This window comes from Marmota marmota, unplaced genomic scaffold (assembly GCF_001458135.2).
Source record: "Marmota marmota marmota unplaced genomic scaffold, marMar, whole genome shotgun sequence".
Lineage (NCBI taxonomy): Eukaryota > Metazoa > Chordata > Mammalia > Rodentia > Sciuridae > Marmota > Marmota marmota.
The window spans coordinates 13,037,787-13,058,091 of record NW_026000185.1 but is presented as its reverse complement, the minus strand read 5'-3'; the positions used below and the strand labels follow the sequence as shown (position 1 = coordinate 13,058,091).

Below are 20,305 nucleotides of genomic sequence, written 5' to 3'. Positions count from 1 at the left end.
GAATCCCGGAAGTGCCAGCCATCCAGTTGAAAAGTGACTGTCATTTTTTTGGTAGTTACTTCCTGAGTACACACAGAGCTGGGGTCCTATTATCATGCTGGGGGATTTTGGATTTCATAGAGGACCTAAGTCAGGTGGGGAAGTCCAGTTGCCCCCATGAGTTGTGCATTCACACCCTGCACACCGTATGGGACAGCCCCGCAGAGGGTCTTGTTATGGATAGTCCGTGGATGAGGGCTTCAGGCATGGCTGGATCCAGTAGCTCACGTGATAGCGTTTCTTTCTTCTGTTTCTTTTTTGAATGGGCCTGCTCTCCCCACATGCTAGCACTAGACTTACCTTCTGTTGTCTTTGTAGCAAGAAAAAAAAAATACAAAGAAACCCAAACTAGGAGAGACTCACTGGCCTGGCTTGTGTCCTGGGTCAGTCACTTGACCTAGCCCTCCCCTTGGAGGAATGATGCTTTAGAATCATTCTGGATCGCCTGCCCACCCCAGAGCCACCATCACACAGGAGCTAAGCTGGGGCATCAAGGACTGGCGACTGTTTCCCGTCAGGAGCCGGAGGGTGAATATTTAACCGAGGGGCCATATGGCAACCTCTTCCCTCTCCTGCAGCTGTGTGATAGCAGCCTTGATAAGACAGAACCGAGGGACATGGCTGCAATCCAGTGACACACCATTCCAAGCTCGGGCAGGGGTCTGGCTCTGCCGTTTGCTGACTCCAGAGAGGAGGGAATGGGCCCCGGGTGGGCAGATACCACAAGTAGACCCATGTCCTTTGGTTTTGCCACAAGCCGAGAGATGGAAGAAGGGGACCGGAACTTTCCCTCTGGGGTCAGCACACCACGCACACTCCAGATGGCATCCTTCACAATGTGGTCTGGCTGAATGGCACCATCTAGAGTTGTGCAGTCTGCAGCGTGAACAGCCATGCATGAGCTTCACGCTTCCCAGGATGAACCAGGTCTCCTCCCCTCGACCCCGAGTAGCGCTTAACCCACTTTTGGGCACTCGACCGAATGCGACAGGGCATGCGAAATCTGTGCCAGGGAGGCAGGGTACGTCGTTCAGAAAGCGAATTTACAGCTTGTGTTCGCCCCAGATTTATTTACCAAGTGGGCAGTTGAATGTTATCAAACAGGCAGGGAGGAGAGATGTCACTAGCGCCGGCTTGGCGGAGCTGCTCCTACAGTGACATGGGAGCTGGGAGCCACTGGGCGCGCCTCTGTGTAGCGGCACGTGGCAGAGGAGCTGGCCCTTTGCCTGTGCTCTGCAGGTGATCTCGGGGGACACCTTATTGTCACGTGCTCATTGTCACCAGCTTTCTTCAGCTGGGTGGGGCTGGGCTGGTAAGGGTCCGAAAAACCATGATCTGATTGGCTGCTGTGGGGTCACGTCAGAGCATCCCTTGTTGAGGAGTAACAATCAAATAATGGTGCTTATTTATTTGTCCCTGGCGCATACCTTAAGTGTCTAACGTGTGCACAGTGGGGACCCGTCCCACAGGGGATGCCCCACTTGCAGACCTCAACATTATACTGGGCTCAGTTGGGGCCCTGCTCATCACGGTTGTGCCTGTTCCCTATCCCTCTGTCCCCCACGTGTGGCCCTGGGGCTTCGATTTCAGGACCCCTGAGGAAGGGGACGGGGTTCACCCTGACCCCTGGTTGCATGAAAGGTGAAGTGAAGTGGTGCGTTGGTGCACGTCCTGGCACGCCACAGGTGCTCGGCGCCTGGAATCTCATTACCACGAGCACAGACCCCCCCATTCAGCAGCGTAACCCCGTGTGAGAGGGGAGAGAGGGGACAAGGGACATTCACTCAGAGACCTGTGACCTGAGACTCAGATAAGGACCCCGGGAAAGGCGTGTTCATTCATTCATTGAAAAGAGAAATGCGGGGCATCTCAGTGTGCCAGGCACCGCGTGAGGCCAGGTGGGTGGGCACAGTCCCCCACAGGGAGCTGCCGTGTGGTGCCAGAGGCGGAGGAGGAGCCCTCAGGGAGTACAGCAGGGGGGAGAAAAGGAGCAGGGATATGGTGGGCGGGGAGGTGACCAGCACAGGATGGGGACCCTCGGCAACCTAAACATTAAGAAGGAACTGGAGCCGAGCGCCATGGCACACACCTGCCATCTCAGCGGTTCGGGAGGCTGAGGCAGGAGGATCTCGAGTTCAAAGCCAGCCTCAGCAATAGCGAGGCCCTAAGCAACTCAATGAGACCCTGTCTCTAAATAAAATGCAAAATAGGGCTGGGGATGGGGCTGAGGGGTCAGGTGCTCCTAAGTTCAATCCCTGGTACAAAAAGAGAGAGAGAGAGAGAGAGAGAGAGAGAGAGAGAGAAAAGACGCTGGTCCAGGGGACTTGAGGGACATTCTGGGCAGGGAGAACAGCATGGCTGGGCCTGATGGAGGGACGGCATGGGTCTGGTGGCGGCAGAGGCCGGCGATTGTGTCTGGGAGGCTTTGGGGTGGTGACATTCAAGTCCTGGCAGGAGGACAGGTGCCCCAGGCGCCCCGGGTGGAGACCCTCAGGTCCTTCCTTCCCTGGAGGAGGAGGCTGCTTCCATTAAAGGAGACAGACGAGGACGGCTTCAGCTTGTCCCCGCGCCCCTGCCCCACCCTCATCTGCTACCTGCGCCTTTCACTGACCCGCGGCAGGGAGTGAGCACACCCCTCTCGCTCTTCTCTCTCAGCACCCGGGCCTGGGGTCCTGCCTGTCCCCCTCCCCTGCCGTCGGAGGCACCTGGCGCAGTCTCAGCTCTGCCTGTGGAGACTTCCTGGAAATCACCTGCCGCAGGCGGGAAGCTCAGGCTGGGGGAGTGGCCTGGAGGGTGGACCGCAGCCCTGGTGACTCAGGGGCCTTAGGAGCTGCAGATTCCCCGTCCGCATTGCCAGCTTTCCCTGCCCCCTGCCCTCCCCAGCCTCCTCAGCAGCCTGGTGGGTATTCAGGAGACCCTGAAGCCACACCTGTTGTCATGACATCACTGACGTGCACCGAGCGCCTGCCCACTGCATACCAAACATTGTTCTAGCATCTTCTATGTGTTAATGTGTCCAGCAGGTACAGCAGCCACACAAGGCAGCACTGTGGGGAAATGGAGGCTCAGAAAGGGGCAGGAACTTGCCCCTATCACCCAGCCAGGGCGCAGAGTGACCACCTCCTATCACTTCTTCCCTGCTCGCCCCCCATCTCCTCGTCCCCCCCCCAGAACCTTATGTGTCCCTTCTTGTGGGGGGAGGGCACTTGGAGGCATGGCTGTTGGTGCTGCTGCAAATTCATGGCTGTTTCTTCCCATCGAATTTCTGTTCTTAAATCATTGATTCTCCGGGCTGTTTTGCAGCGGATGCCCTGCAACTCAGAGAACCCTTGAGTGACATTGTTATGGGAGATTTTTGAAGGATGTTAAATTATAGACGCAGGGACTGTTGAAATAGTAGGACTCTTGTCACCAGAAGCCACTTGCACAAATTTGGATGCCTATAAACAACCAGAGGTACCCTTTTGGACCCAAGATGGACAGGTCTCCTTGACCGGTCTCTGTCTTCACTTAGCCAAAGTGGCGCCCCCACGTGGCAACAGCCTGAATTTACACATCCCCCTCCCCACCCAACTCCAGCTTTGAAATAATGCAAATCCCTGACAGATTGGTCTACATTGGGGACTATTCCTGGACATCACGTCACATTTTGTACAAAAAGCAAGATGCTATGGAGAGTCTAAGGTGACCACACTATAACCTGTGTTATTCCAAGTTGCATCAAGTGCATGGAACGGATCTGAGAGTCACTTCCCTGGGGGTGTCTTTCATCCCGTGCCAGGGTCTGCCCTCAGCCATTGGAGATGCGCTTGCTTCCTGTTCCTGGTGCATAAAAGGTGCAGGCAGCCAATGAAATTGGGGGTCAGGGGGCACATCCCCGGGGATTGCTCGACAACCCGCAGCCCCTCTTCCCCGCCATAGGATGGCCAGCCGGAGCAGCGAGAAGGATGGTGACTCCGTCCACACAGCCAGCGATGTCCCCCTCACTCCCCGGACCAACTCCCCAGATGGGAGACGCTCGTCCTCAGACACATCCAAGTCCACATACAGCCTGACGCGGAGGATTTCCAGTAAGTGTCCCTGCTGGGACCCTTGGGGGTCCTGGCTGGTTTTCCCAGGCACTCAGCAGTGTCCCCAAGGAGAGAGGGGGAAGGGCATCATTGCTGGGGGGAGGAGGTGGAGTGGGTGACAGTCTAAGAGACAAGGTGACACAGATGATGATGTGAAAGAGGAGTAGGTCACACCTCCCTGATTTCTGCTGAGCTCGGTCAAGAGTGATCATTTTGATTGATTTTTGCTCTTACTGATCACCCGTTCGGTTGACTCTGCTCAGTTGATTGACATTCTCCCATGTATCATTTTAGATCCTAAAAGGAGAGTGTTGCCGTGTTGTAGCCCAGGGCTTGCTAATTCAGGTGACTTTGGGGTTGTGCCAGAGGGTTGGTTAGAGACAGACCTTTCCCTCATGTAGAGACGAGTGGCAGCTGATGCTCTGGTGTAGAGTTCTAGGGCAGAGTGGGGACTGTGGCCAACTAGAAAGCTCACGTCTCATTGAAAGGGCCCTGGTGGCTGCTGCTCAGGTCTCAAAACTCAAGGCCTTGGTCCCAGTGTGGCCTGATCTTTCTTAAGAGAAGCTGGCCACCTGGGGTTGTGTATGAAATTTTCTTACTTTTGAACCTAAAAAAAAAAAATGCATATTCGGGTCAGTTTGACCACCCATTTTGTCCACTCTGCTGTGTACCTTGTGCATTTGACCAGATGGAAAGATTTGGGTTGAAAAGAGGAGGAAGAAGAAGAAAGTCCAAAGACTCCCACCTCCTATCACTCCCCCAAACTATCTTGATCTTATTTAGTTGATGTCCAAGATTTTCTTTTATGGGTCCAGGAGAATTGGGGATTGAACCTAGGGGTGCTTAGCCACTGAGCCCCATCCTCAGCCCTTTTCTTTTGTATGTTTCTTTAGAGACAGGGTCTCACTGAGTTGCTTAGGGCCTTGCTAAGTTGCTGAGGCTGGCTTTGAACTTAGAATCCTCCTGCCTCAGCCTCCTGAGCTGCTGAGATTACAGGCGCATGCCCCCATGCCTGGCTCCAAGATTCTTTTAATGGAAAGAAAAAAATCTTAAAATTCAAAAGTGACAAATCCATTCAGGTGGAGGTAATTGGCTTCTATTGCTGGGAGCAGATGAGAAAGGAAATAGGGGGGAAAAAGTTCAGGTCTTGAATCAGGGGGACTGAGGGCATCTTAAGCTTCTTAAGCCTCCTGAGCTCTAGACGTTGCTGTCTGGTGCAACAGCCACCAGCCACACCTTGTTGTTGGGCACAGAAGTGGCACTGGGCCAGGTTGGGAGGGGTAAAAACGTAAAACACACTCTAGACTTTGAAGATGGTATGAAAAAGAGAATTTAAAATATGCTAAACACTTTAAACTAAAATGTTTTTGTATTAATTACATGTCAGAATTTTACACATTTTAAACGGAAATGTTTTTGTATGAGTCACATGTCAGAATGATATTTTGGATATACAGATTGGGTGTCCCTCATCTGAAATGCTTGGGGTCGGTAGCGTTTCAGATTTCAGATTTTAGAATATTTGCAGAGACATCAGGAAATATCTTGAGGGTAGGACCCACGTCAAAACGTGAAATTCATTTATGCTTCATATACATCTTCCATGCAGAGTCTGAAGGTAATTTCATACTATATTTTTAGTGTGCCTAGTGTTTTGACAGCCACCTGTCACATGAGGTCAGGCGTGGCATTTTCCACCCTTGGCATCATGTTGGTGCTCAAAAATTTGGATTCTGGCCAGGCAGAGTGACACATGTCTGTAATCCCAGTGGCTTGGGAGGCTGAGGTAGGAGGATTGCTAGTTCAAAAGCCAGCCTCAGCAACTTATCGAGGCCCTAGGCAACTCAGTGAGACTCTGTCTCAATATGCCGGGGATGTGGCTCAGGTGTCAAGCACCCCTGGGTTCAATCCCTGATACCCCCGTCTCTTCCCCCAAAATTTTGGATTTTGGAATATTTCAGATTTTGAGTTTTGAGATGAGTGATGCTCAACTAGTAGGTCAAATAATAAATTGTGAAAATTCATTTCACCTGTTTCTCTGCATGTTTTAAAAGTTGTGGTGGCTAGATCATTTTAAGTCACTCTCACGGCTTGCGCTCCTGGCTGTCATTGTATTTCTGTGGACAGCACTGGTCTCCATGATTCCCAAGTCTCACTCCCAGCTCTGAATATGGGGGATTTTGTTCTCACAGTTATCCGCAGACCTCCCGTGCCTCAGGCAGGAGTCTGATGATGTTTGCTGGCAAAACAGATATTCGGGCAATTAATTAAGAATGCTGTGCTGAGTGAGATGGTGGATGCCTGTAATCCCAGCAACTCAGGAGGCTGAGACAGGAGGATTGCAAGTTCAAAGCCAGCCTCAGCAACTTAGCGGGACCCTGTTTCAAAATAAAAAGGGCTGGGGATGTGGCTCAGTGGTAAAGCACCCCTGGTTCAATCCCTGGTACCAAATAAAAAGAGAGAGAGAGAGAGAGAGCGAGAGAGAGAGAGAGAGAGAATGCGATGAGGTCATCTTTAGAACAGAGGGAGGAGCAAAGATTAGAGTGACAGATATGGGGGCCTTGACCTCTGCAGGTTCATAGTGGGGGGGAGGCACCTGTGCCACCATCTTTGATGCAGGAGCCCGCACTGACTCAAATTTACAGATGGGAAAACTGAGCCCCAGACAATCTATAATAAAGTGCCCCGAGTCCCAGCGCTCAGGAGTAAGTAGACAAGTGGAGTCTGAGCCAGGCACGCTGGCCCTTACAGGAGGGGCAGCCCAGGGTCCTGACCAGAGCCAGATGGGCCAGGCTCGTCACCTGGTTCCTCCACCCAGAAGCCTGTGACCTTTGGGACGTTCCTTAAAGTTTCTGCTTCCTCGTCTGTAAAGCGGGGACGAGAGTGAAACTAATAATTCAAGGGGCTGAAAAGATCAGGTGACCTGGACAGGCGGTCCGTCTAGAAGGTACCTGGCCCTTGGCTGCTGTGAGGGTGGCGATGGTGTGATCTTGGTGTAAATGGAGAGTCCACTCGGCCCTGTGTCACACGTCTGTACTCCCAGTGGCTTGGAAGGCTGAGGCAGGAGGATTCCGAGTTCAAAGCCAGCCTCAGCAACTTAGTTAGCAAGGCCCTAAGCAACTTAGCAAGACTCTGTCTCAATATAAAAAGGGTTTTGTGTTCCACCAGCTGTGGATCAGAAATACTCAGAGAAAGAAGAAAGCGTCTGCATGGGACATGTACAGACCTCGTCTTATCCCTCAACCACACAGTAGGACAGTTATTTCCATAGGACTTGGCACTGAGAGGGGACTGGGGGTTATAGATAACCTGGAAAGGGACAAGCGGATGTGCCCCTGTTCTGTGCCCCAAACACCACCCCAGTTTAATACCAGGGACTTGAACCCCCACCTATTTTTGGTATCTGGGGGGATCCTAGAACCAGTCCCCCGCACAGATGGAGGGACAGCCGTTTTTCCAAGTGTGCAGAGAAGAGCATTCAGAGCAGAGTGGACACTGAGAACCTGTCGGCTGCTGCCGATGTCCTCCAGGTGGCGGTACTCACTGTCATTTCTTGGGGCCGTGTAGGTCTGGAGTCGCGGCGCCCCAGCTCCCCGCTCATCGACATCAAACCCATTGAGTTTGGCGTCCTCAGCGCCAAGAAGGAGCCCATCCAGCCGTCGGTGCTGCGCCGGACCTACACCCCCGACGACTACTTCAGGAAGTTCGAGCCCCGGCTCTACTCCCTGGACTCGAGCAGCGACGACGTGGACTCGCTGACGGACGAGGAGATCTTGTCCAGGTACCAGCTGGGCATGCTGCACTTCAGCACGCAGTACGACCTGCTGCACAACCACCTGACGGTGCGCGTGATCGAGGCCCGGGACCTGCCGCCCCCCATCTCCCAAGACGGCGCGCGCCAGGACCTGGCGCACTCCAACCCCTACGTCAAGATCTGCCTGCTGCCCGACCAGAAGAACTCCAAGCAGACCGCGGTCAAGCGCAAGACCCAGAAGCCCGTGTTCGAGGAGCGCTACACCTTCGAGATCCCCTTCCTCGAGGCCCAGAGGAGGACCCTGCTCCTGACCGTGGTGGACTTTGATAAGTTCTCCCGCCACTGCGTCATTGGGAAAGTGTCCGTGCCCCTGTGCGAGGTGGACCTGGTGAAGGGCGGGCACTGGTGGAAGGCGCTGATCCCCAGCTCTCAGGTAAGGGTGCGCTTCCTCGGCAGCTTTGAGAAAAAAGCATCATTTTAATTTGATTTTATTATTTAATTTTTTCTTGGGATGGAGGGACTGGGGATCGAACTCAGGGGCACTCCACCACGGAGCCCCATCCCCAGCCCTATTTTGTATTTTATTTAGAGACAGGGTCTCACTGAGTTGCTTAGTGCCTCGCTTTGGCTGAGGCTGGCTTTGAACTCGGGATCCTCCTGCCTCAGCCTCCTGAGCTGCTGGGAAGACAGGCGTGAGTCATGCACCCAGATATTATTTAAAAATTTTTGACATGATTTTTGACTCCAAAGAGGTTGAGGAAAGCGCGTGCAGTTCCTGTGTCCTCTGTCCCCCAAGGACAGCATTTCAATGTACCCCAAAGTACATTAGCCACATCAAGAAATGGATAATGGTGATTAGCCTAGGCCTGGCTCAGATGTCCCTGTTTTTTGGGTTTTTTTTTTTTTTTGCACGGGTGTGTGTGTTGGGGGCAGGGCGTGTTTGTGTGTGTGGTTCTGTGAAATCTCACCACATATGTAGGTTCATGTAACCAGCACCACTCTGGGACTTGTTCTGTTATTGATGTCGAGTTATTTAATCAGGAGAATGATTGTCTGGGGTATAAAGCTATCCGTCATTCTGACTTCCAGAAATTGATTTGGGGAAAAAAAAAAAAGTGAGCAGGAGAATTGGCTGATGCATGGATATTTTTCAGGCAAATTGTTAGATTGGCTTCCTGTCCCCCCACCCCCATCCCCGCAGCGGGGGACCTGTGATTGGCTGCTGCTGGGAGGCCACCCAGGGCTGGGTAGGAGGATCTGGACCGCCCCCTCCGCCCCAGGCAAGGGGAAGACCCAACCAGTACGAGGCCCATCCAGCTGTCACACGGGTGACCACAGTCCACCCCTGCGGCAGGATCGTTTTACATGAACACGCCAGGTGCACCTCAAAGCTGTGCTCTCTTGGCCAAAGGTTCGATGACCCTGCTCCACATCTAGGGGTGCAGCTTTTGCCAGGTACAGGGGACCAAACCCAGGGCCTGAGCTTCACCCCCAACCCTCAGGTGCAGGTTCTAAACACGGGGACAAAAGAGACTGTTCCACTATCAGTGTGTGTGTGTGTGAGTGTGTGTGAGTGTGTGTTCAATGGTAGAGATTGATCCCTCCCTTAGTTTGGATTCCTCAAGAAGACCCTGAGGCAAAGCAAGTTGTTTCTGAGGGAGGGGACCCCAGGAGGTGACAGGATGCATGATCTAGCTGGCTGTCCCAGGAGGTGACTAGTTCCTCCCCCCTGCTGTGGAAACTGGGTGCTCATGTGGATCACGCCGCAGAGGGGCGAGGTGCTGGGTGTTTGTCCACCAGCTTCTGCTGGGCTGGTCACTGATGGAGGGCTGCTGGGAATCGGGAGGTCCATTCCCTGACACCCCGGGTCTGTGGCACTGGCAGGCCAGGAGACCTCTGACCTCTGCACGTGTCCACGAGTGCAGGTGGTGGCAGCTGGCTGGCAGGCGGGCTGTGCTGAGGTGCTGAGGGTGGGGAGAGGGTGGGCAAGGTGTTGGCTGCGTCTGCTGTCACCCCAGCCCAGCACCTGGCCGTTCCTCTGGGCGGATCTTCCCTCCTGGGACTACCAGTGGGGTGGGTTGGGTGCTTCCTGTGTGTCTCCCGTGATGCTTGACATCTGGTGACTTACGGAAACTTGTGGGATGGCAGCAGCAGACACAGGGCTGGGAGATGGACCCAGGGGAGGGGAACTGGGCCACCCTCAGTCTGGTAAGTGTGAAGGAAGTGACCGGTGCTCATCCTCCCCGCCACGTCCTGGCTGTGCGAGGGTCCCCGTGCTGTCTCACAGGTGGAGTGGAGGGAGGGACACCACCGTGCAGGTGTGAGCTCGGAGTTAAGGGGTCTCCTGGGTCACCTGGCTGGTGGGTGGTTAGCCCACCCCAGGGGCAGCTCCTGTCAGGACGCAGTCATGACACCTGCGTGGGCGTCATGGGGAAGGCCAGGGGGGGAGAGGCTGTCTGCCCACTCCCCACCTCGTGGTTTCTTGAAGCCGGGCAGCTGCCATTTCAGAAGCCGAGTGACTCTAAGGACGGCTGTCTGCCTTCCTCCTAAAGAGAGACAGCAGGGCCTGGCTTCTGTCATTGTGGAAGCAGGTTTGTCCCTGGTGACAGGCCGGCTCCCTGTCCTCGGCATGAGCTGCAGGCCTGGCCGTAGTTTCACTGAGGACCTCTGGGGACCTCCGGGGACCTCCGTGAGCTCCAAGTGTGTAAGACTGAGATCTCTCAAGCGTGGGAACAGCTCGGATTGCTCATCTGCGCTCTGTGATGTCACGTCGGGGCTTCAGAGCTTGCTACCGTGCTGTTGGCAGGCGGATGGTGGCTGTTCCTTCCTGTCACTGTGGGTTTGGCCCTGAAGTCCTGGCCGAGGACTCCTCTTGTGCCCCTTTTATGATTAAGAGAACTTTATTTATTTTATTTTTTTTTTACAACTGCTTAGAGCAGTGCTGGGAGAATCATCTAGACCCTTTGGATAGATTTTTCTGTCTCTTCCCCCTTATTACCCTTTGTTCTTTCTTCTTTTCTAGTTTGCTCAGTTTTTTTTTTTCTCCTATTTTTCTTAAGGTCCTATTAGGTGCCAGAGATCTTGAGTTGGATCAACAAAATAAATATCATACAGGGAACTCTCCACTAGCAGAGGACACAGACTTGCAAATGGCAGTTCTTAGTATATAGTGCGCCTCGTGCAGGGACCAAGGTGCCTGCTTCATTGAGCGTGGTCACATCTGCCCTTGAAAAAACCCTTTGGAAGGCACTGTCTCCCCCTGATTCCAACACAGGAGGTCCAGCTTGCAGTTGGGGAATCAGTGGATCTTTTTTTTTTTTTAATATTTATTTTTTAGGTGTAGATGGACACAACACAATGCCTTTATTTTTATGTGGTGCTGGGGATTGAACCCGGGTCCCGCCCGTGCTAGGGGAGCGCTCTACCGCTGAGCCACAACCCCAGCCGAATCTGTGGATCTCAACTGAGAGTTTTCATGTTAGTAACACTGACTTGGGGGAATCGTGCTGCATGGATTTCTCTTTGAATGCCAGAGCCATACTTTCTGAGAGACAAGGAGCTCATGCTGACTTGCAGGGAAGAGTGTCCTGCTCACCTGGGGCTCCGCGCTCTCTGGGCGGAAAGACCAGTTGGTTATGTTGTGTTCTCTGGAAGCACAGCCTATGACAGGGATGGGGACGTGGGTTAGTTTCCTGGGCACGAATCCGTGTCTCTTAACACTCCAGAAATGTATTGTCTTGGAGTCCTGGAGGCTCAGCCTCCAAGATGGAGGCACTGGTACAGCCAGGCTCCCTCACAGCTTCCGCGGTCTTTCCCCCTGGCTCCCTCCTGGCTCTGGCTTGCGGGTGCTTCTCAACCTTTCCTGGCTTCCAGCTGCATTTGTCTGCTCTCTGTCTTGGCTGTCAATGGCCAGCTTCTCCCCGGGTGTGTCTCCCAGGACATCTGTCATGTGGATTAGGACCGGCTCCGCTCCAGTGTGACCTCATCCTAGATAAAATCATCATAGGTGCTCCTGGACTTAAGACAGGGTCACATCCCAGCTAGCCCATCCTGAGTCCCAAGTGCGGTTCATGCCCCTGGATCTGCTGCACACGAGTTTGGCTCGGCCGGGTTTAAATGCCCGCAGAACGCTTGGATCAGCCTACGCGGGGCCAGACCGTCTAGCGCAAGTTCCGCTTTACAACCAAGTGTTGCCTAAGGTGTTGAACTCTACTGAGAATGGAAACTGGTGTTTTTATGGGCTCCCTTTCACGCCATAATAAAGTCAAAACATTGTAAGTCAAGCCACTGTGAGTTGGGGGCCTTCTATATGTCGGCAATGCCCTTAGGTCACATTCTGAGGTACTGGCAGTTAGGACTTCAGAATGTCTTTTCAGGGGACATAATTCATTCCATAAATAGGGTGCATGAGAAAGTCCTTCTAGATAAGGGTTAATCGCCAAGCACTGCGTGGTCTCCTGCCAAACCCAGAGCCGGGCTGGCCCGTAGCGGGGAGGGGACTCTCCATCATAAGCTCATCATAAACTCACTCTGCACAGTTGCTCCCTCTCTAGGGACAGCTAGAGCCAGGGAGCTGGCCTTTTGCACCCCAGTATCAGCCAGTCATTAGCTATGAGCCAGACTGGGAAACTTGATTCTTGCCAAAGCTCTGGAACAGCGATTCTGAGCCAGGGACAACTTGGGGAACATTTTGGGTCTGGTGGGTGGGAGGTGCTACTGGCATCTCGTGCATAGAGACCAGGGATGCCACAGAGTTGCCCAGGACGGTCCCCACGGCAATGTTGTCCAGCCAGTACCGACAGGAGTGCTGCAGACTGCCATGCGGGAGGGCAGAGAGCATGCTGGAGCCGGGTCCTAGCCCTTACTTGGAGTGGAGGGAGAATCCTGGAGCAGAGGGTACAAGGACCCGGTTCCTGGTGCTGCTTCGTCTTTCACACCATACAATGGAAAAGGAGAGACTGGCCCCAGACAAAAACCTCCATTGAGCAAAACAGGCCTGCAGTGTAGACGAGAAACAAAATCCCCGCACAGCGCGTGAAGGCCACGACTGTGAATGGAGTTTCTGGTTCTCACTGGAGGCCAGCATCTGCCTTCACCCGATTGCTCATGGTCAGTTCAACGGGAAGGGAGGACATAGCTGTGTCACAAGGTGTAATCAGAGCCACTTGATCCCTTGGTAATGGTGTACAGCGTCAGAGTAACTCTAAGGGTCCTGCCATCTCTGCCCTGGGGAATCCACATGGAGGACCAGCAGGGGACTCGTTGGCTGGTGTGTAGGCATTCTCCGGCTCATGGCAGAATGGCCTGTGAGCGTTGTGGCTTTGGTCTCAGCATTCAGGAACTAGGCAGCGAATGGGCCTGTCACGTATTTGTGGTCTGACTGATTAGATGTGGTCAAAAGATCATGGAAAATAAGGACCCAGAGATACAAAACCTGAGGGTGAGCACCACACAGTTACCCTGACTGTGAAGGGGGACTCCGCTCCTCCAAGCGGATTGAAGGCCATTTACCAGTGGAATCTGTGTCGGTTCAACTCTTTCTTTAAAAATTACTAGTTAGGGGCTGGGGTGGTGGCTCAGTGGTGGAGCACTTGCCTAGCATGTGTGAGGCCTTGGGTTCGATTCTCAGCACCGCATGTAAACAAATAAATAAATAAAGGTCCATCAATACCTAATAAAAATTTTTTTAAAAATTACTAGTTAGCTTTAATTGTGGTGCAAAAACGTAATCTAAACTTTATCACCTGTCTTAGCTTTCCAGGACTATAATGAAATGCGTGAGAGAATGAACTCATGAGAGAAAAGGTTTCTTTTGGCTCATAGATTGGAGGTTCCAATTCCAAGGTCAGGGTAACTTTGTGATGCATCTGATGAGACCATAGGTCATGGGCAAGATGGAGTAAAACCACCGACATCACAACCCGTGGAGTAGTGGAGGAAGAGGAGGGCCGGGCTCCCAACCATTCCCTTCAAGGGCTGCCTTCATTGACTAAGGACCTTCCAATAGGCCCCACCTTTTAAAGGTCCCACCACCTCCCAGGACTGCCAACATGGGAACGGAGGCTTCACCACGTGGGCCTGTGGGGGACTCGTGAGATCCAAGCCAGACGTGGAATGGACTATAGCCTCAGCTGCTCTGAAGCCTGAGGCAGGAGGAGAGTGTGAGGCTAGGATTTCAAGGCCAATTGGGGCAACAGAGTGAGAACCTGCATCTTGAAAAAGAAAAACAGATCCACACATGGCCTCATCTTCGCCATCTCTGAGCATCCAGTTCATTGGCCCTCAGCACACGGATGAGGACGGTCGACCTTCACCACTGTCCATCTCCAGAACTGTCTTCATGCTGCGGAATGGAAACTCTGTGCCGTTAAACAGTGATCCCCCTTTCCCCTTGTTATGGGCTGGACCTCGAATGTCCCCAAAGCTCAGGCGTTGGAGACTTGGTCCCAGGGCAGCGGTGGCCAGAGATGAGGCTCTGGGGGCATGTTTGGATTGTGAGGGCTCCAGCCTCATAGATGGGGTGATCCATTTGATGGATTAGTGATTTGAATGCACGTCTGGGTAGGTGGGGCGTGGTTGGGGGAGCTCAGTCACTGGGTGTGCCCTTGGGGACTATATCTCGTCCCTGGCCCCTTCCTTCCCAGCTCCTTCCTGGCTGCCGTGAGCTGGGTAGCTTTCCTCAGCCACAGGGTTCTCCCCAACCTCAGGCCCAGAACAGCGGAGCCCACCACCAAGGACTGAAACTCCTAAAACCGCGAGTCCAAATGATCCCTCCTTCCTTCATTGGTCTCCTCAGATATTTTGGTTACAGCAACAAAAAAACACAGCCCTCCTCCCTTGCCCCTGCCAACCACCATTCTGCTTGGCATCTTGGTGGGTTTGACTACTCCAGGGACCTCACAGAAGTGGAGACGGACAGTATTTATCTTGTCATTGGCTTATTTCGCTTCACATAGTGTCCTTATGGTTTGTTCACGTTGTGGCATCTGAAAAGAATCTTCTTCCTTTTAAATGCTGGGTAATATTCCTGTGTGTGTATGTGCGTTTGTATGTGTGTGTGTGTGGGGGGCGGATTTGTTCATTCATTCATCTATTGGTATATCACTTGGGTTGCGTCCATCTTTTGGCTCTTGGGAATGATGCTGTGCTGCTTTGGAACACATTGGGTGTGCAGACATCTCTGATCGGCCCTTTTCTTTTCTTGAGCTGTGTACATATCCAGGGTGTTTCCAGTTCATTCCTCTTGAGGGCACATGGCTTTGGAAAGGAAGGGCCAAGGTGCTGGCGTCCCCGGGATCCTGGCAGAACCTCCCAGAGCAGTTGGGAGGATACACAGGTGTGTGCCTTTAGGGGGCTCACCAAGCCTGACTCTTAAGATTTGCACATTTCACTATATATAAATTTAACATAAAAATCTTAAAGCAAACGAATACCCAACCATAGGCAAACATTAAACTCTGATGAATGACATCCCTGCCGACACGTTTAAGGATACTGTGGTCTAGGTGTCCGTGTCCCTCCCCCACACATATATGTTGAAATCCTCACCCCCAAGCTGAGGCATGAGGAGGCGGGGCTTTGGGGAGGTGGCTAGACCTGAGGTCAGCACTCTCCTGATGGGACCACTGACTCTACAAGAGGCCAGAGAGGGCTTGTCCTTCCTCCATGTGAGGGTGAGGTGAGGACGTGCCATCTAAGGAGCAGACCCTCCCGGGCACCAAGTCTGCCTGCACCTTGATCTTGGACCTCTCAGCCTGCAGAACCGTGAGCAGCACATTTCTTTCTTTCTTTTGGTTGTAGGACACAATATCTTTACTTATTTATTTTTATGTGGTGCTGAGGATCGAACCCAGGGCCTCACCTGTTCGAGGCAAGCGCTCCACCACTGAGCCCCGGCCCTGGCCCCTGAGCAGCACATTTCCGTGGTTCACCAGCTGCCCAGCTTCTGATGTATTTGTGGCAGCAGCTCAAGTGCACCAAGGCCCGGGGAAGTGTTCTCGTGTCCGCAGCTTACTTTGAAATGCATTTCACAGCAGTGATGGATACACAGAGATGCAGTAAAGCAAATATGTTTAAAAATAATAACAGAATCGTTAATTTTAATAGCTGTTCCTCATGGAACCCAGCAAGGTACCTAATGGCATTAGGAGTTTTGCTGGCTGTGGATGAGAGATGGGGACACTCTGGACTCCATGGAAGGTGGAGGTGGCAAGTGGTCAGCTTTGGGTTGCAGTTGGAGGCAGAGTCTTGAGGCCCGAGTCCAGCTCTCAGACACTGAAGTCCAGCTGCCAGCAAGGCTGTGCACAGGGCCTTGACACAGAGCGGGCTGTCCACTACCTCTTGACCAAGCATTAGCATTTCCCAGAGCAGAGACGGAGGAGGTTCCCAGACCTCAGCCTTATTGATTCTGATTTCCTAATTCTTGGATGTGCTGCCCACAGATCTGCATTCTAGCCAATGTGCTAGAAGATTCTAATGCAGGTGAGCTCTGGACTTCATTCAGAGCATGCTGGGTGGTGGTGGAGGGTGGAAAGAGTTTGGCCATTAGAGCAGAATAGAACAGGGCAGAGTGTTAAACCTGGCTCTGCCACTTACTGGTTGGATGGGAGGTGGTTTAGTGAAATGGCCTAGCTGGTACCATGCCCATGCCATGCCGGTGCCTGGTGTACAGAGCACAGCCAAGATACGGCTGCCATTTTGGTGGTGTTCCACAGAACCCTTCTGGAAGACAGCAGACTCAAGTTAGAGTGCACTTAGAAGTTCATGGCGGGTGATTCTTGAGTCTTGTCCGGGTCTAGTATCTTGTGTTACAAAAACAGAATTGCCTGCTGAGGAGGAATGTTTCATTTGGTCCCAGAAGAAGAAAAATGTGTTTAGTGGAAAATGATATTTGCCAATGGGAGTGCTGGGTATTTATGTTTCTGCAAATTGCATTCACCTGAGATTTGCCCTGTCCAGAATAGACTCTGGTAGACCTTTGCTGCCTAGGATTCTGGACCCTGTGGGCTTGGGAGTTGGAGCATCGAATCACTCATAGTTTCAGATTATGGATTTGGATTTTCCAACGTATTACCTATAATCAGCATCCTGTTTCATACCATGGAACATTCTGTTTGATAGAAATGTAATGTGAGGGGCTGGGGCTGGGGCTCAGTGGTAGAGCGTGCTTGCCTCACATGCATGAGGCCCTGGGTTCGATCCTCAGCACCACATTAAAAAATAAATAAATAAAAATATTGTGTCCATCTACAACTAAAAAAAAAAAAGAAAGAAATGCAATGTGAGGCCCACATGTAACTTTGAATTTCCTAAAGCCTCGTTAAAAGAAAAAAAAAAAACAACTAAATTTATTTGAACACTTTTAATTGAATCCAGTATAGCTAAAACGTCATCCTTTCCACATGTAACCTATAAAAAATTATCAATCTGAGCTTCGGCATTGCCTTATCATACTAAAGTGTCAAACCCAGTGTCTCTGTTACGCTTTGAGCGTGTCTTGATTCTTGTTGAGGAGGGTCATAGGTCCTCCCCGCAGGGTCCACGTGAGGATTAGTCAGGGAAATAAAGGCAAGCGCTGAGAACTCTGCCTGGTGCACCTGTGTGCTCAGGTGGGCAGCAGTGTCAGCCCAGGGTCCTTCTGAGAACTGGATGAGCTAATGCACGCGACACGCTCAGAAAGTGTTTGCTGCTGTGGTCACAGTGCGTTGGTCTCACGAGCATGTTAGGGGGTTCCTCGTGTCAACTCCATTGTGGGTCCTGGAGGTAGGGCGGGCAGTGAGGGCTTGGTGTCTAGCCCAAGATGACGTTTAGAACCCGGAGTCTGGAGACCTGTCCTCTGTGGGCGCTCCCTGGACATTCATGGCTCTGCGCCTGGTGCCACCCCAGCACCTGGCTTCATGTGGGGTTTCTGTTCATGGAATGAGTGGCCAAGAAGAGCTCATCCTAAGAGGTAAGGAGCATATGGAAAGGCCACAGGCCACCATGGATGGACAGGGAGTGGGAGGAGTTTGGTCTGGAATGTTCCATCTGCCTGGTGCATCATTTGAGAATGGCGTAAGGCCAGATGGAAGGCAGCTGGGGTGGGACGAGCCTCCTAGACCAGGTCACGGATCTTACCTCTTATTCTGAGGGGAACTGGAGCCATTTAAAGATTAAAAAAAATAGAGGCGAGACCCCCGGTCAGGTTGGACTTTGCATGAGGTAGTTTTACAGGTGGGGTCTTCCCATGGTGCTCGTGGCGTCCTGGGCTGGGTCGTTGTGTTGTGGCGGTGTCCCACGATGGCAGGACATTGGGCAGCACCCTTGGCCTCCACCTGTAAATGGCTCCCTCTCCCGGAGTTGCCAGAGGCAGGGTGACTCCTGATAGGGTGCAAGAGGTGTCCAGGTGTGACACTGAGTGGCTGTGGTGGGCTCCCAGTTGGTGATTTCAGGAGTTGGAAAGGACATTGAGGGAGGAGGGTTGTGGGGTCCTAGGGCCCTCGGTCAGCTGGCTCAGGTCTCCCAGGAGCAGGAGGGGCTGGTGAGGATGGGGGGGTGGCCATGATTAGTTCAGCTTGGGGTGCGGGATGTCGAAGGTCATAGTGGAGCACCCTGGGGGAGATTTCCAGGGACCTGAAGGTCCCTCCAGAGTCCCACTCGATCCCCTGACAGTATCAGTATTTCTAAGGCACATGTAACAAACACCAGTTCCCAGGCTTTGCCCTGACGGATGACTGAACGGGTTCCCGGAGGTCCCAGGAGTCTGCCTTTTACAAGGTCCCTGGAGGACTGTCACATTGAGGGCAGTTTGGAAACAGGAACCTTGGTCCCCTGCTTGGTCGGCTGGGGTCATCTCACTCTTCACCTGAAGGGTCACCTGTTGGCTTCTCCCCAAGTTCCTCCCCGATGGGCGTTGCTGGAGGGCACCGTCCACCCCAGACCTGGGGGCCACATCCCATACCCAGGGGCAAATCACATCACTTCCCAGCCACCTCAGATCCCTTCCACTCCAGCCAGGCCCAGGCCACTGTCACCTCCCACCTGGAACTCTGTGACGCTGTCCTCAGGGGCTCGCCTTTGTTGACCCCTGTACTTCCCAACACAGCAGCCAGGGAGGTGCCCAGCTGCTGTCTTTCCTGCTTCCCACCTTCCAGCGGCTTCCTGTGTCATTCAGCATCAGCTCTGAGATGCCGCCTCCTCCCACCTCATTTCCCTTGTTAGTGGCCTCCCCTAGTTTCCCATCTCCCCACCATCACTGATCCATATTAGGCTTCTCAGTTGATCATTGGCCTTGCTTCTTGGCCCTTGTATCAGTCAACTTTCTGTTACTATAACAAAAAACAACAACAACAACAACAAAAAAAAAAACCTGAGAAAATCAACTTAAAAAGAGAAAAGGTTTATTTTGTTTTTGGAGGTTTCCGGCCATGATTGCACTATGGATTTGTGGGTGTGGTGGCACATCATGGCAGAAAAAAAACCTGCTCTTCTCCTGGCCAGGGAACAAAAGAGAAAGAGACCATGTTCCCACAATGCCTTTCAAAGACACACCCCTAATGACCCAATGACCTCCCGCTAAGCCCTACCTGTTAAAATGTCCAGCACCTCCCAATAGTGTCAAGCTGGAGACCGAGACTTGAACATTCCAGATCCAAACTGGAGCCTCCTGGAGCCGCAGCTCTGCCTTTCTACCTCAGTACCATTTCCTCCAGGGAGGCTCCCACGCAGCCCTTACTCATGACACACACCACCGTGCTGATTAAACAACTGCATAATTAATGCGGCCTGATAGTTAATCAGGAAAGCATTGTGTACTCTCAGGACCTCTGTTCCATAGCTCCCGCCTGTCTTGGTCACGGCTGCATCCTTTGTCCTGCCTTAGCCACCTGGTCAGTGGACAAGCATTGAGCGCCTACTGTGTGCTCGCTGTGTGCCTGGCTAGTTCTCTGTAAGTAGCTGGGCTGGACATGCTCTGTTAAAGAGGTCTTGGTGAGTGAGAGCCTGGTCTCACTGGGAAACCCAAGTTCAGATAGCATTGGGCTCTGTCTCTGCAGGTGCTGGAGTGGCTGCTGAGCCCACAGCACAGACTCCCAGAGGCCAAAGGGTGACCTGCCCTCCAGCTTTCCTGGAAGATTTGGCTTCACATATGAAGTATAACTAGACAGACGTCCATGCACCCACAGTTGGCGAAGGTCTATTCTAGCAGAGGGGCTGGGAAGATGGAGGGGAAATAACACTGAGCCTGACCTCACACCGTCCACCAAAAGCCAAGCCCACGCAATCAAGAACTTGGAGTTTCAAGTCCAGATTTTCAGTTTTAGAAAGAAAGAAAGAATACCTTTATGACCTTCGTGTAGCTAAGTGTCTGTTTAGGTGATCATAAGATCCAAACCACAGAGGAAAACCGTGGACATACGTATTGTGTTAACATTATGAACTTCTGTCCACCAGAAACCATGGTAAA

The 20,305-nt window shown here is 52.5% G+C and overlaps 1 protein-coding gene across 15 annotated transcripts in view; it reads left to right on the top strand.

Annotated features, from left to right (window-relative positions):
* Syt17 (synaptotagmin 17) overlaps positions 1-20,305 on the top strand; it is a 102,581-nt gene that overhangs the window by 11,685 nt on the left and 70,591 nt on the right. For all 15 annotated transcript variants that reach the window (XM_048789563.1, XM_048789564.1, XM_048789560.1 and 12 more), the window contains 2 exons: positions 3,961-4,109; positions 7,677-8,296. In XM_048789563.1, the coding sequence (XP_048645520.1) occupies positions 3,961-4,109; positions 7,677-8,296 (769 nt within the window). The remainder of the gene's footprint in view (positions 1-3,960; positions 4,110-7,676; positions 8,297-20,305) is intronic.